Raw genomic sequence first — 12,204 nt, forward strand, 5'->3', positions numbered from 1 at the left:
CTGAGAAATCATGTTGTCTCACTCGTCCTCCATCCTCATAGCCCTGGCTGCTTTGTTAATGACTTGCCATGCATTGAGTATATGTCCAGGAATTTCTGGGATACCTGGTATCCCTGGAAGAGATGGTCTTAAAGGTAAGCAAACTTGCCTCTCTTGCAAGAGACCCATGTCACAAAGGCTGCATGACTGGAACCAGATAAAACAGAAGGACACTTGCTCTCAAGGAAGCAGATGTGTTAAGCACAGGAAGGAAAAGAGAATGGAGGAAACGGGCAATTTAATTTTTTTCTAAAAACCAGATCTCCTCTCTCTTCTGGGGAATTTAACAGATTATCAACACTTTAGAATATAAATATTATGTTTATGTATGTAGAAATGCCTTCTCCACATCTGCTGACAAGGCTAAAGCACTATCAGAATTATTCCCAGACTACCTGCATTAGGTCAAGTATGGTTTTTTTAAATGGAATGTGAAGTGCAGTAAGAGTTGCAATGCTGCAGCTGAGGGATGCAGCAACCTTTTGTGCTTCTACCTAGCTGCTTGTTTCAGTTGTGAATAGGGGGTTGTGGTCATGGGAGAATATTTTGACTATATTCTACAGGTAGGACCTCTGCTACCTGTGGAAGTTGGTATGAAAAAAAGAATCTACCTTTACAGTGGGCTCCCATCTTTAGCAAGCAGTGCTGGATGTATTTCACACTATCCAGAAACCTTCCACTACCACTGTTTATGGCTCCCATTAATGAAAGATAAACACAAAGCATACACCCTGCATTTCAAAAAGAAAATCACATGGTACCATAAAAAACTGTTTCCTCCTCAGAGTATCCCTCGTGTGTCTGTTCACTACCAATTACTAGAACAAGCCAACACTTTTTGGCAAAGCCAAAAAGACACAACTAACAAAAGGCTTCAACCTCCAAAGCGTCTTTTCTGCAGAGGGGAATTATCAGCATTTCAGAGGATTGGATGTTTTTGTTAGTTTTCTTTAATACAAACCATCAGCAATGTGAAAAAATACTGAGAAAATATTTATTTTACACTTGCTGATGTTAAATATATTTGACAGCTAGTTCTGAAAAACAACTGGTTTCCTCCAGGGCACTGTTCCTAATAGCACAGCTGGTTTTGCTTGATTGTGTGACTTCTGTTTTTACCTGCCTAGGTCTGCCTGACTCCCTGCCCACCGAACGCCACACTGCTTTAGCGAGTTTGAAACACCGGCTGCTCCGACTCGAGGCTGGTAATGCTTCCCCTTGTCACTTCTGCAGCTCACAACCAATTTTGGGTGCAATAGGCAAAGTCAGTTACAGAATCACGACTTGCAGGAAACAAACTGCATTTGGAAAGGGTGCTACATCCCAAAACTCCATTTTCTCAGTCAAAGCAGAAGTCAGATTTCTTGTTTCCCTGGAGAGAAGCAGATTCCTCTTGGCAATGCACGTTTATTCAAATTGGGTTTATTTTTAAAAATATTCCGACTGCCTGATGTTGCACTTTCCACATGGAGTCATGGAAACTCAGTCTTGTACCACTTTTATCTATCAGCAACCAGATTTGTTAAAGGTGGTAAATAGTTTTGTACTGAAAAGGGATTCACAAAACAGATATCGTATCTCTGTTTCCCTTGCTCGAATCTGAAGCACACTGATCTTCTTTAGAAATATAACAGGGCTTGTATTTAGCAGATAATGTTGGGACATCCTTGTCTTGGAGACAAGGACTGATGGTGGGCCACAAGCAGCTAAATATATTTAGTGAACTGTTAGTGAATGAGTAAAATTAAATATTTTTATTCCTCTTCATCCTTTGGTCCCTTTTTTCCCTCTGTTCCTCTTAACACTTTTAGTTTTCATCTCTTGATTTCTCTTTATTTGCTTTCACATCATTATGCCATAGAAAATTTACAAAGCTTTTCATGTTTCAGTGCTCGCTTTGAATGGGAAAATAAGAAAAGTAGGAAAGAAAATGCTTGCCAGCAACGGGAAGAACGTCGACTTTGCATCTGCACTACAATCCTGTGAGGAGGTTGGAGGAACTCTTGCAGCTCCCAAGAACGAGGAGGAGAATAAAGCCATTATGGACATTGTGAAACAGTATAACCAATACGCTTACTTGGGCATTAGAGAGGGGGAGACTTCAGGGCAGTTTCAGTATATAAATGGCATGCCTCTGAATTACAGCAACTGGCACCAGCATGAGCCTGATGGTCAAGGGAAGGAGAAATGTGTGGAGATGTACACTGATGGCACCTGGAATGACAAGAAGTGCAACATGTATCGTCTCACAATCTGCGAATTCTAGAACGGCCTTTCAGCCACTTCAGAGCAGGGAGAGAGTGAAGTGTCTGTGTTTCAGGCTGATTAAGTTTCTGCAGTTTCTCTGTATCCTAAAATATAAAATGAATCATATTGTGATATTTTTTAGCCTTGGGAAAATGCCAAATGTGCTCAGTGATTAACGTGATTAAAATGTGCCTGAACTGATGTGCTGATGTGTTTCCTTCTTTTGGGAATAGCTCAGAATTCATTCCTCATGGCAGATTGTCTCCATACCTTTGTGAAGATTAGAGGGAAATTCCAAGGTTTGACCTAGGATATTGGAAATGCTGAAGTTAAAATTACCCATGGTGTTATAGTTGGAAGTATTTTGAAGTACTAAACAGTTTCTGCCTCAAAAGAGATGCACAGAGGTTGACTTCACTGAGCAATAATGGTTTCAGGTTTTGGGCATCACTTTCAATCACAGAGCCTGTGTTGTGTCACATTGAACCACTCACTGATTCCTCAGCATTCACCTTTTGTTTCATGAAAATATCAGTAATTACCATCCATTTTTCTAGTTTCAGAAGCTACTCTCTATAAAACACAAAGATAAATATTGCACTCGAGTCAAGTAAACAGAGTGTGTAAAATGCTAAAGATTGCATTTTGTTGCTAAAACAGTTCATTCCCTCAGAAAATCATGAGATTGCAGTGTTGGAAGGCCTCATGGCTTTTCCCAAAACACTAAGTAAAGCAGATAATATGTTGGGAAGGCAGCTAAGAGGGCAAGTTCACACACAAATATCTCTGCTGATGTTATACCAAGCAACAGCACCAACAGACTTCAACTCAAATCTGGTAGGACCAAGAAGCCTTTGCACAAAATACTTTCACTGCTGCCCCTTTTGGGCAGCTGGTGAGCAGGGGCAGCTGAGCAGAGTACCAGGAACAGCAAATTCTGACATTCCCACCTTGCAGTGAGGAAGTCCTGGGCTCATCCATTGTCATTACACAGTACCTGAGGGAAGGGGAAGAAAAGAAAGCACTAGGTTTAACATTCATGCATTAAACACAACCTTCTCCCCCACATTTGGCTCTGTGAGGAAGCCCCTGGGAAGCTGGATTGACTTTGGGCAGTGATGTTCCCAAGCCTCCCGTGAGGAGGAGAGGTAGGATCTATTCCCATTCATTGCAAGCCCTGCCAAATTTTTGGCAAGGGGATGATTCTTCTCCAAGCTGCATGCAGCACTCCAATGGATGAGAGCAGACCAGGATTCTGAAATGATAAAAATACACCCAGGACCATGCTGGATGGATTTCCAAAGCAGCTTGTTTTTAGACCTATGACCATGGTACCCTCTCAGCCAAAAGTTTCAAATGGGAAGGGAATAGAGTCATGACAGCAACATAGAGAAAAAAGTAAGGCTCAAATTATACCTTTTAATTTTCCTGGCTTTACATATGACCAGCTACACTAAACCTGCTAGAAAGAAAGGGTTGAAGGCTTACTTAAAACTACCTCTTAAATATTAGTATTTTAGCAAGCAAACCTGAGTAGCAATTTTGGGGTCTAACTATGCAGTTTCTTTGTTAGAGCAAAGTGTTTGCCTATCACAAAAAGTCACCAAAACCTCCCCCCAAAAAATTCCTACCAAGATAATCTTTTACTCTCTGAACTGAAAAAGCATTTTTTTATTTTTTTAATGGACAGAGAGGTTAGGCACATGAGAAAAAAAATAAATGGTTTCAGTGTTCTGCTATGTTAATATAAATAATTTTGATAAAATCTGTCCTTGAAAGTGCAATGAGCAACAATAATTCTTGGTGTACAATGACCAGACCAGGAAAAATCCAGGTTAATAATTTTTTCCTTCTTTTATAATAATTTGCTACAGAAGTGCAACATAAAGGTAAGATGGTTAAAGTAGAAAATCAGTTACTGCCTAAATGCTATAGAAGCTGTTTTCAAGAATTAAGATCCTACTACAAGTAAAAAGATGGTAAAAATTCCAACCCTTTTGAGGCAAGTGGATCCTGTCTCACATAAGAGAAATTGAATGTAGTTATTATGGTATGTTTAACAGTAAGACTTTGCCATAAAATTATGGATATTTATTTCAGAGAGAATTGTCTCTGGTCTAGAGTGCTATCCTCTTTCATAGTGGTGTAATTTAATTAGTTGTTTCAGCTTTGAAGTACTATTATCAATTTTGGGCACTCAAAAATCTCACACCAGCCCCCATCAATCCCTACCACACCTGAAGAAATTCACCATCAATTCCAGCAAACACAAATTTTCCTGTGGCTCTCTGATTTTTTGTAGAAACTTGATTTAAAATCCTCATGGCCCATGGTTTTTGAGAAAACTGAGTTCAAATTCAGCCTGTTGTGACCCTAACTGGCAGGATGTGACACAGGCTGGCAGGGCTACCTTATCTTGTATAAACTGTGAGCTGCACCTCAGAGTATCAGGTTGCAAGGGATACTTCATTATAGGAAGTTGAAGCATATTTTATAAAATCCTATTAGCCAACAGTTACACAAACACAGCTGATTTCAAAACACAATTGATACAGGACTCTTGGAAATTAGAGTAGCATCTTAAAAAATGGTAAGAGGACTTGGATGTGTTTTTGAAGTTAGGAAACCAGGGTTTGGCAGAATTTGCCTCAAGGGTTATAACCCAGGTGTGATGCCAAGTGAAACCTGGAATGAAGCTTTCACCCATCCCTGCCCTTGTGGCTCAGGAGCTGAACAAAACTCCAGAGCAAGGGCATTTTAACCCTTGAAGAGGGTGGCAGTGGGAATTATTAAACTGTGAAAGAGAGGAGACATTGTCTTGCTATACAGCTTCTGAGTTTTTTCTCAGCTGAGCTGCACCAAGTGACATATCAGAGACATCCAGAGACCTGCTCTTAGATCCTGCACTTAAGTCCCAGGGCAAGGTGGCAGTAGCATTCATGTGCACTGATCACAGGCCAGATGAAGACTTTCTGCTCTAAAATGCTGCTCATAATTTAATTCTTTTAAAATTCCAGTTAAACTCTGCTATCCCCAAGTGTCTACATCTTGCTGAATTGCTTTCATTGCTCAGCAAAAATAGCCTTAACCCTCCTCTGAGAAATGGGACCTTGTATCTTCCCATGCTCTGTGCTCTTGCTGCTATTCCCAGGCATAAGAGAGTTGCCGGGGAAGACAGTCTGATAATTATTTGGAAGAGGAAAGGAAATGCAAAAGGCACAGGACAAGGCTGAAACAAGGTAGGGTGGAAACAACAGCAGAACAGAACAAAATCAACTTAAACAGAAAATATTGGTGGGGTTGGGGGCATTTAAATACAGAGAATAAGAAAAAAAAATTAAGGTTATCTGTGAATAGCACTATGGGAGAAAAAAACTAACTTTCAGGAGACTGAGTATACCAAGGAAAGGCTAAGAGACAGGCTCATGGAAGGAGCACACAGCCATTCCACTGCTCAACTCTGTATTTCTCAGAGCAGCTGAAAAAGCAGCAGTGACCAACCTTTGTCCTTAGCAGGTTGTGCCTTTGCCTGCCTACACTGCACAAGACAGCTCAGAGTATCTGACATTTGCCTCAGTGCCACTGAAACTATGAAACCTCTTGATGTGGACACTGAAGAAAAATTACCTCAATACTCAAAAATAGTTTGTTCTTTATCAGATCTATGTCCTTGAATCTTGCTAGACGTCTGTGATATGTGGTTCAAGGAAAGATTAGAAAATAGTTCACAAGCTATGGTAATTACATAAAATATTACATTAGGTAATCATAAACAAGCATATTAGAAATTCAGGTGTATTTAAATATCTATTTAACTTGCACCTTCTTATTAATAAGCTGATGAAAATCAAGACAAGAAAAATTTATAGTTTATCAAACCTACATCAGTTTTTCCTCAGGAGTCTATCTGAAACCCACAGCTGCAGGCCCAACCTCCTCCTCTTTTGCACTTGCCTAACTTGTGCTTTCTTCCAGGTGCATTAAATGTTCAAGTTGTTCTCACCATGGATGCAAAGGGCCAGGGGCTGCCAGTGACCTTTTCCAGGGCTCACACAGAACCCAGGCACTGGCTTGGCTCACATTCTCAGTTTGATTTTGGTGGGGTTTTTTTCCGGAAAATAACAATTTAAAAACCTCTGCCAGAAGAATGTTGAAAGCATTACACCAAACACTCAAAAACTAAGAAACTTGAAATTTGACAAGAATCTTGAAACACAGGTTACTCGTGCAAATTTAAAACAGCCCTCTTCTGTCAAGGTGCACAACTGGGCACTGCCTGTTTATTTTTCACAGGACTGGGGCACTCAAGGGCACTCAACAAACAATGCAGCAGGTCACTATCACTAGTGAGTTCCCAATCTGTACCAAAAATGATGGTGCTGCTCCTGGTGCATATTGTATTTCAGGTGAACTCATTATGCCTTATCTTGTGTGACATTTGCACAGCCACTCCGTGGAAGCATTAGGTATTTCAAATATGAATTGAGAAATTTGTTCTGTTCCAGAGTTGACATTTTAAAACTTGTGAAAGTGTTTCTGCAAGTAAAAAAGTACCTTCAAATACTTGTACATTTCCCTCTTAAAGAAAACAATCCCCCTATCATTCAAGTTAGAGTTCATTAAATTTCCATTTATATACAAATTCCTATCACATGACATATTCTTTGTGCTTTCTGTCGGTAAGAAGATGAATCTCAAGTTACATACCCTATAAATTGGACCTCCTAATGAGTCTTTCTTAGTTCACACTGGAGCTGCTAGGTAAGTTGAACATCTTTAGACAGATTGCTGCTTAAACTATGTTGAATCTATTAAACTGTACCACAAAACCTTCCAATTTTAATGTGTTTTATTTTTATTAACAATTTCACCTCTTTCTATAGACCATGTCACCTGAAGTGAAGAAATGTTAAAAAATGGATACTGCAATAGAAGAAAAAGCATTAGCAGTTGTTTTGCTCTTAAACCAATTGACAAAGACAGCATTGTCTTAAACATTCTCTTGCTGAAGCATCCATGTGTCTATTGTTCTCCTGTAAAACAAAACTATAACTTTTTCCATGGGAATAAATGGCATATAATGGTATATGATGTTTTGGGTTTTTGCTCTGTTGACTTTTGTTAACTTAGCAGACTCTTTGGAAAAATATTTCAATTATCTGAAATAAGATAACTTGACAACTACATGAATGACATTCATGTCACTGTCAGCAAAAGCATAAGACTTTATACCTAAAATAATTCTAAAACGTTATCTTTTTTTTTCTTTTTTTTTTTTTCTTAATGCAGGACTTTACAGTGGACAGCCAACCAGTCTGGTTTACTTTTAGCTTTAAATGATGCTGCCTCCCCAGCTGCACAAAATCTTAGCAGTAGTTTTTTTCTTGCTCCCATTCTGTGCTCCAGCTAAACTTGCAAGACTTTTTCCTTTTTTTGGAGATGGGAGTGATGACGAACAAATACCAGGTACATGAATTATCTCCATTTTTACCTGTTGTGTTCTATGCTTTGCAAACTCTGTGCTATCTACCATAATCTGATGTGTGATCTACTTGAAATAAAACAATCAGGACTTTATTAATTCCTTATACAAAGTATGAAGTTTAAATCTGTTGAATGATGAGTGGTTCAATTCACAGAGAAAAGTTTAGAATTTTCCATAGCACAAGAAACTTGCTGAGTCCTAGGCTGGAGTTGTAAGCAAGTGTTTGAAAAGCCTGAAGGATTCTGTTGAGGATTCAGTTCCTACACACTAGTGTCAGTGTTTTGCCTGGACTGGCTCAATCACTTAGTGAGAAAACAAACTCAGTTTCCCAGTTCCAGTTTTCCATAAACATCCCTGCTCTGCAGGTGACTTCCAGGATCTTATCCCCTACATCCTTACAAAGATTAATGTGTGAAGATATCTGTTTAAAACAGAGCTGTAAACTAAAGCTTGTCAAACAAACACTTTAACAGTTTGTATCCATTTCATATGCTGAGCTCTGCTTCATCTGAAATCCAAGATGAAGCTGTAATGTAAAGTGCATAATAGCTGGTTTTGTTCGCAGATCTCACATCACTGGCTGGCAGTGAGAATGGGGACGTTATCCATCAACTGGAACATCGGATTTCCAGACTGGAAGGAGGTATTTTATCTACCTTTACTTTCTGCTGCTGCTGGGTTAGTGGGGATAGACCAAGTAGGCAAAAACTGCTTCTTAAGAAAAAGGCAGAGTTTTCTGCAGTTCTATTGCATTCCTTTTATATCTCCTTCACTGTTATATCATTGAATGAAAACTTTCAAATGAGCAGGGGAGTGGCAATTAGAATTTTATAACTAGTGGGAGACACCTTAGTGACAGCTCTGAAGTATGAGCACAAGGAAGGCAGGAATGTGCCAGATTAAAATCCCTGCCTGCACAGAGCTGCTCCATGCACACCTTGTGCCCCCAACAGACACACAGAACACTAAAAACATACTAAGACAATCACAACCAGATTGAAGCTAAGATCCCACTCACTCAGGAACATTGGTATGCTGCAAACCACCTCAGAGTCTCAAAGAAAATCATAAGCTTTTTTAAAAAACAGAATTCCTCATTTCCTTTCCTTCTACTGCAACCTATGTAATTCTCTTGTTTCATCACCTGTGTATGTAGGTCTTTCTTCCCTTTTCCCCCCTCCTTATTTTCAAGTGTCTTTGAAATTTTGATTTCACGTTCTCCTTTCCTTTACCTTTTTCTGGGTTAAATCTAAAGTTATAGAGCAAAATAGTAGGAGTTAAAATTGACAGCAAATTGACCACAAAACAAATATTTAACAGCTCTTCCCTCCTCTTGCAGTCCTTCGCTTGAACAAGATGATAACAGAGTCTGGAGGAAAAATATTTGCTTCCAATGGGAAAAGTGCTGATTTTGAGGCTACAGTGGAAAAATGCAGAGAGGCTGGAGGCTCTATTGCCACTCCAAGGAGTCCTGGCGAGAATGATGCCATTCTGTACTTTGTGAAGTATTTTAATACCTATGCCTACCTGGGGATAAAGCAATCCCTTATTCCAGGCAAATTCCAGCTCCTGAATGGTGCTCAGCCCAGCTATACTAACTGGTATTCAAACGAACCTTCTGGCAAAGGGGAGGAGGAATGTGTGGAGATGTACACTGATGGCACTTGGAATGACAAAAAGTGTAACAAGAATCACCTTATTGTCTGCCAGTTCTAGTGCTTCCCTTGCTGCTCTCTGGAATATGCTTCCCTGTCACTTGTCTCTTCATTTGTAGCTAGTGAACTTAGATAATACAGCATGAAAAAATAGAATTTACTCTTTCCCAATCTGATTTGTCTCTTAATCAAATACCAGCCATAAAGAGGAAACTATAATAAAAGCAGTGGTCATTTTGTCTGTTTGTTAATCATTTCTCACCAAGTGTCTTAATACTCCTGCCTTTGGGTTCCTACTGCTGCTAGCCTGGTGATTTATTACAAGACCAAAAATCAGAGTTCTTGGCCACATATCTAAAGTGACTTGCAGCCACAAGACCTTCCAGTAATCCTTTATCCATTAACTTCTACTTTGTGTGTATTGTGAGCCCTTTCTGTAAGATTTCCTCACCAAAACTCCCTGTACAGACACTCTGCTGCTGCTCAGCCCCTGTTGCTTTAGCCACCCTCACCCCCACAGGTGCCCTGAAAGAGCAGTGCTGCTGGGGTGGCACAGAGCCACCCCCCTTACACTTCCCACTGGAAAATTTCGGTCAGCAGGTCTTTAACCTTCCTGCACCTCCAGAGTGGTGACCAGAAGCCACCTGTTTAGCAATTCCTAATCCATTTCCTGACTCAAAGATGTAGGAGCACAAGAACACCAAGGTGCCCTGGCACAGGGGATGTGTGCAGAAAAAACACAGGAGAATTACTGGGCCTATGTGGTATAGGGAATATCAGCAGAACCATGACAAGATGACCAGACCATTTTTTTTAAGCTATATTGTCACAAGATTCAGGTACAGTTAATTTTTGGGCACCACAAAGGTGCTTCTCAGACCCTCATTGGGATTCCCACAGGGTCAGGGTTGGCAGATGCCAAGTGACTCAGCACTCACTGCTGCTCAGTCTCCACTATCCAGCTTAAGATAAAGGGTTAAGAGAAATCTCTCTCAGTTTTCCTGCTTGTCTGTTCACCTACTGAAGGTGAGAATTCCCCAAGTTTAGACACACAGTTGTGCAGTACAGCTGCACACTCGGAGATATCTGATTTGGGTTTTTCCTTTCTCCAGGGCAGTTGAATTCAACATAGCTTAGGCAATGAAGGCTCTGCATCAGCTCCATGGTGCCAAGGCTGGCTGAGCATCTGGGGACGCCTCCACAAAGCCAAAAGCTGACTGTCAGTCACACTCCTTCACACTGTGCTAGTCCCAGTTTGGCCACAGAAGCCTGAGCAAGGACACTCAGATCGGCTCCCCTCACCTTCTGTGTGTCAGGGAGACAGAACAGCCACAGTGTGGAAGGCAACAGGGGAGGGAGGGTGTGCTCACAGCTCCTGTGGACCTGGGGGCCAGCAGAGAGGCTGCTTGGAGCCTTGTACCTCTGCAAATCACTGCAATTCCAGAGCAGCAACTTGCCGTGCACAACATTCCTGCGCTGGCTTAAATTCAATTACAGGATTATTTTGGGCACATGGTCTCACCACCTGCTCTGTGTCAAGGAGTGGGTCTTGCTGGCCCTTCTTTCACCCCGCTGCCTGATGTCAGGGCCTGTGAATCATTCTTGCTGTTATTCTCTGCAAACTAAGCTGCTTGTCTTTTAGGTATTAGGAAAATTAATTCAACAAGGTTGGTGTCAAACCAAGACACCTTTCCACTTGAACAGCCTGGTGCCTGCAGGTGGTCCACCTCCACAGGTACACTCAATTATTCACTCCAGCAGTATTCAAACCCTTCATCACAATGCACATTAAACAGGACCAAGAGCTATGAAGTTAACTCCACATATGCAAAGGTAAAACTTCTGTGAGCAAAGTCCTGTTTATCCATGCATCTGTTTGGCATGTGAGGAGATCTACAAGCTGTTAAAGAATGCCTTATTTCTGGACAGCACAGCCAAAATATAAACTATTGAATCCCATATCATGTAAGATCCAGACAGACTGCTCTGTTGACCCAGGTGAAACAGGTACACAGAGGGGAGATGAGGACTCAGGAGTCCATATGGCACTGTTTCATTTTCAAACTCTATTCTTACAGCATTTTACAGCTCACCAGTATGTGCCTGCACCCATCAGCTCCCCTGCCCAACCTTCAGCCTTGCGTGACTCCTGTTGTGAAATTAACTCTGCCACGAGCACAAGGAAACAGGATCAAAGCATCATCTCATACAGTAATTTTCCACTCATCATATTCCAATAAAGTTTAAGACATTTACATTAAACTGCCTGAGAATGAAGTTGAACACACAGTTCACCACCACCACCACACATTTAAAGTCATAGTAAATTTTTTATTTTATCCTGCTAATCTCCAGGGGGTCACAGAGTTATCACAAAATTAAAGCTATAAAGGTGTGTGAAAAAAGCAGCTACCTTCAGTGTTAATCTAATGAATATGTGCCAGAAATGTTCCATCACTGCCTCAGCTTTGGGCTTTTCCCCTGTGGGTTGCCAGGGAAGAGAGTAAAGGATTTTGTTCCTCCACAGCTGCAGATGCCCTGGTGAGGCACTGTAGCTACCCATGGTGTTGGGATGAGGACACAAAACCTCAAAGCAAATGTTTGCCACCCTGCCTGAAGCTGCAACCCTGCAGACAGCAGGCAGGTCTGGAAACAGCCGTTCTTGGCCTGAAAGACTAATTCAGCCTTTGGGCAGTGAATTTATTTCCTAAATCTGAATGAGAGGGCTGTACAGCATCCTCTGGTTTGTAGAAAGACAGGATTACCCAAGGCTAGCAA

General features: G+C 41.0%; 2 protein-coding genes across 2 annotated transcripts; both read left to right on the top strand.

Moving 5' to 3' along the window:
- Nucleotides 1-2,487, top strand: LOC116999564 (pulmonary surfactant-associated protein A-like). The gene is made up of 3 exons (XM_033066385.1): nt 1-134; nt 1,167-1,244; nt 1,929-2,487. The coding sequence occupies exons 1-3, from the start codon at nt 11-13 to the stop codon at nt 2,303-2,305; spliced, it is 579 nt and encodes a 192-aa protein (XP_032922276.1). The 5' UTR covers nt 1-10; the 3' UTR covers nt 2,306-2,487.
- Nucleotides 2,488-6,610: 4,123 nt separating this feature from the next.
- Nucleotides 6,611-9,487, top strand: LOC116999414 (pulmonary surfactant-associated protein A-like). The gene is made up of 4 exons (XM_033066112.1): nt 6,611-6,632; nt 7,693-7,752; nt 8,337-8,414; nt 9,111-9,487. Exons 1-4 carry the CDS (start codon nt 6,611-6,613, stop codon nt 9,485-9,487), a joined length of 537 nt encoding a protein of 178 aa, XP_032922003.1.
- Nucleotides 9,488-12,204: the final 2,717 nt, after the last annotated feature.

The sequence above is a fragment of the Catharus ustulatus genome, chromosome 8 (assembly GCF_009819885.2).
Source record: "Catharus ustulatus isolate bCatUst1 chromosome 8, bCatUst1.pri.v2, whole genome shotgun sequence".
Classification (NCBI taxonomy): domain Eukaryota; kingdom Metazoa; phylum Chordata; class Aves; order Passeriformes; family Turdidae; genus Catharus; species Catharus ustulatus.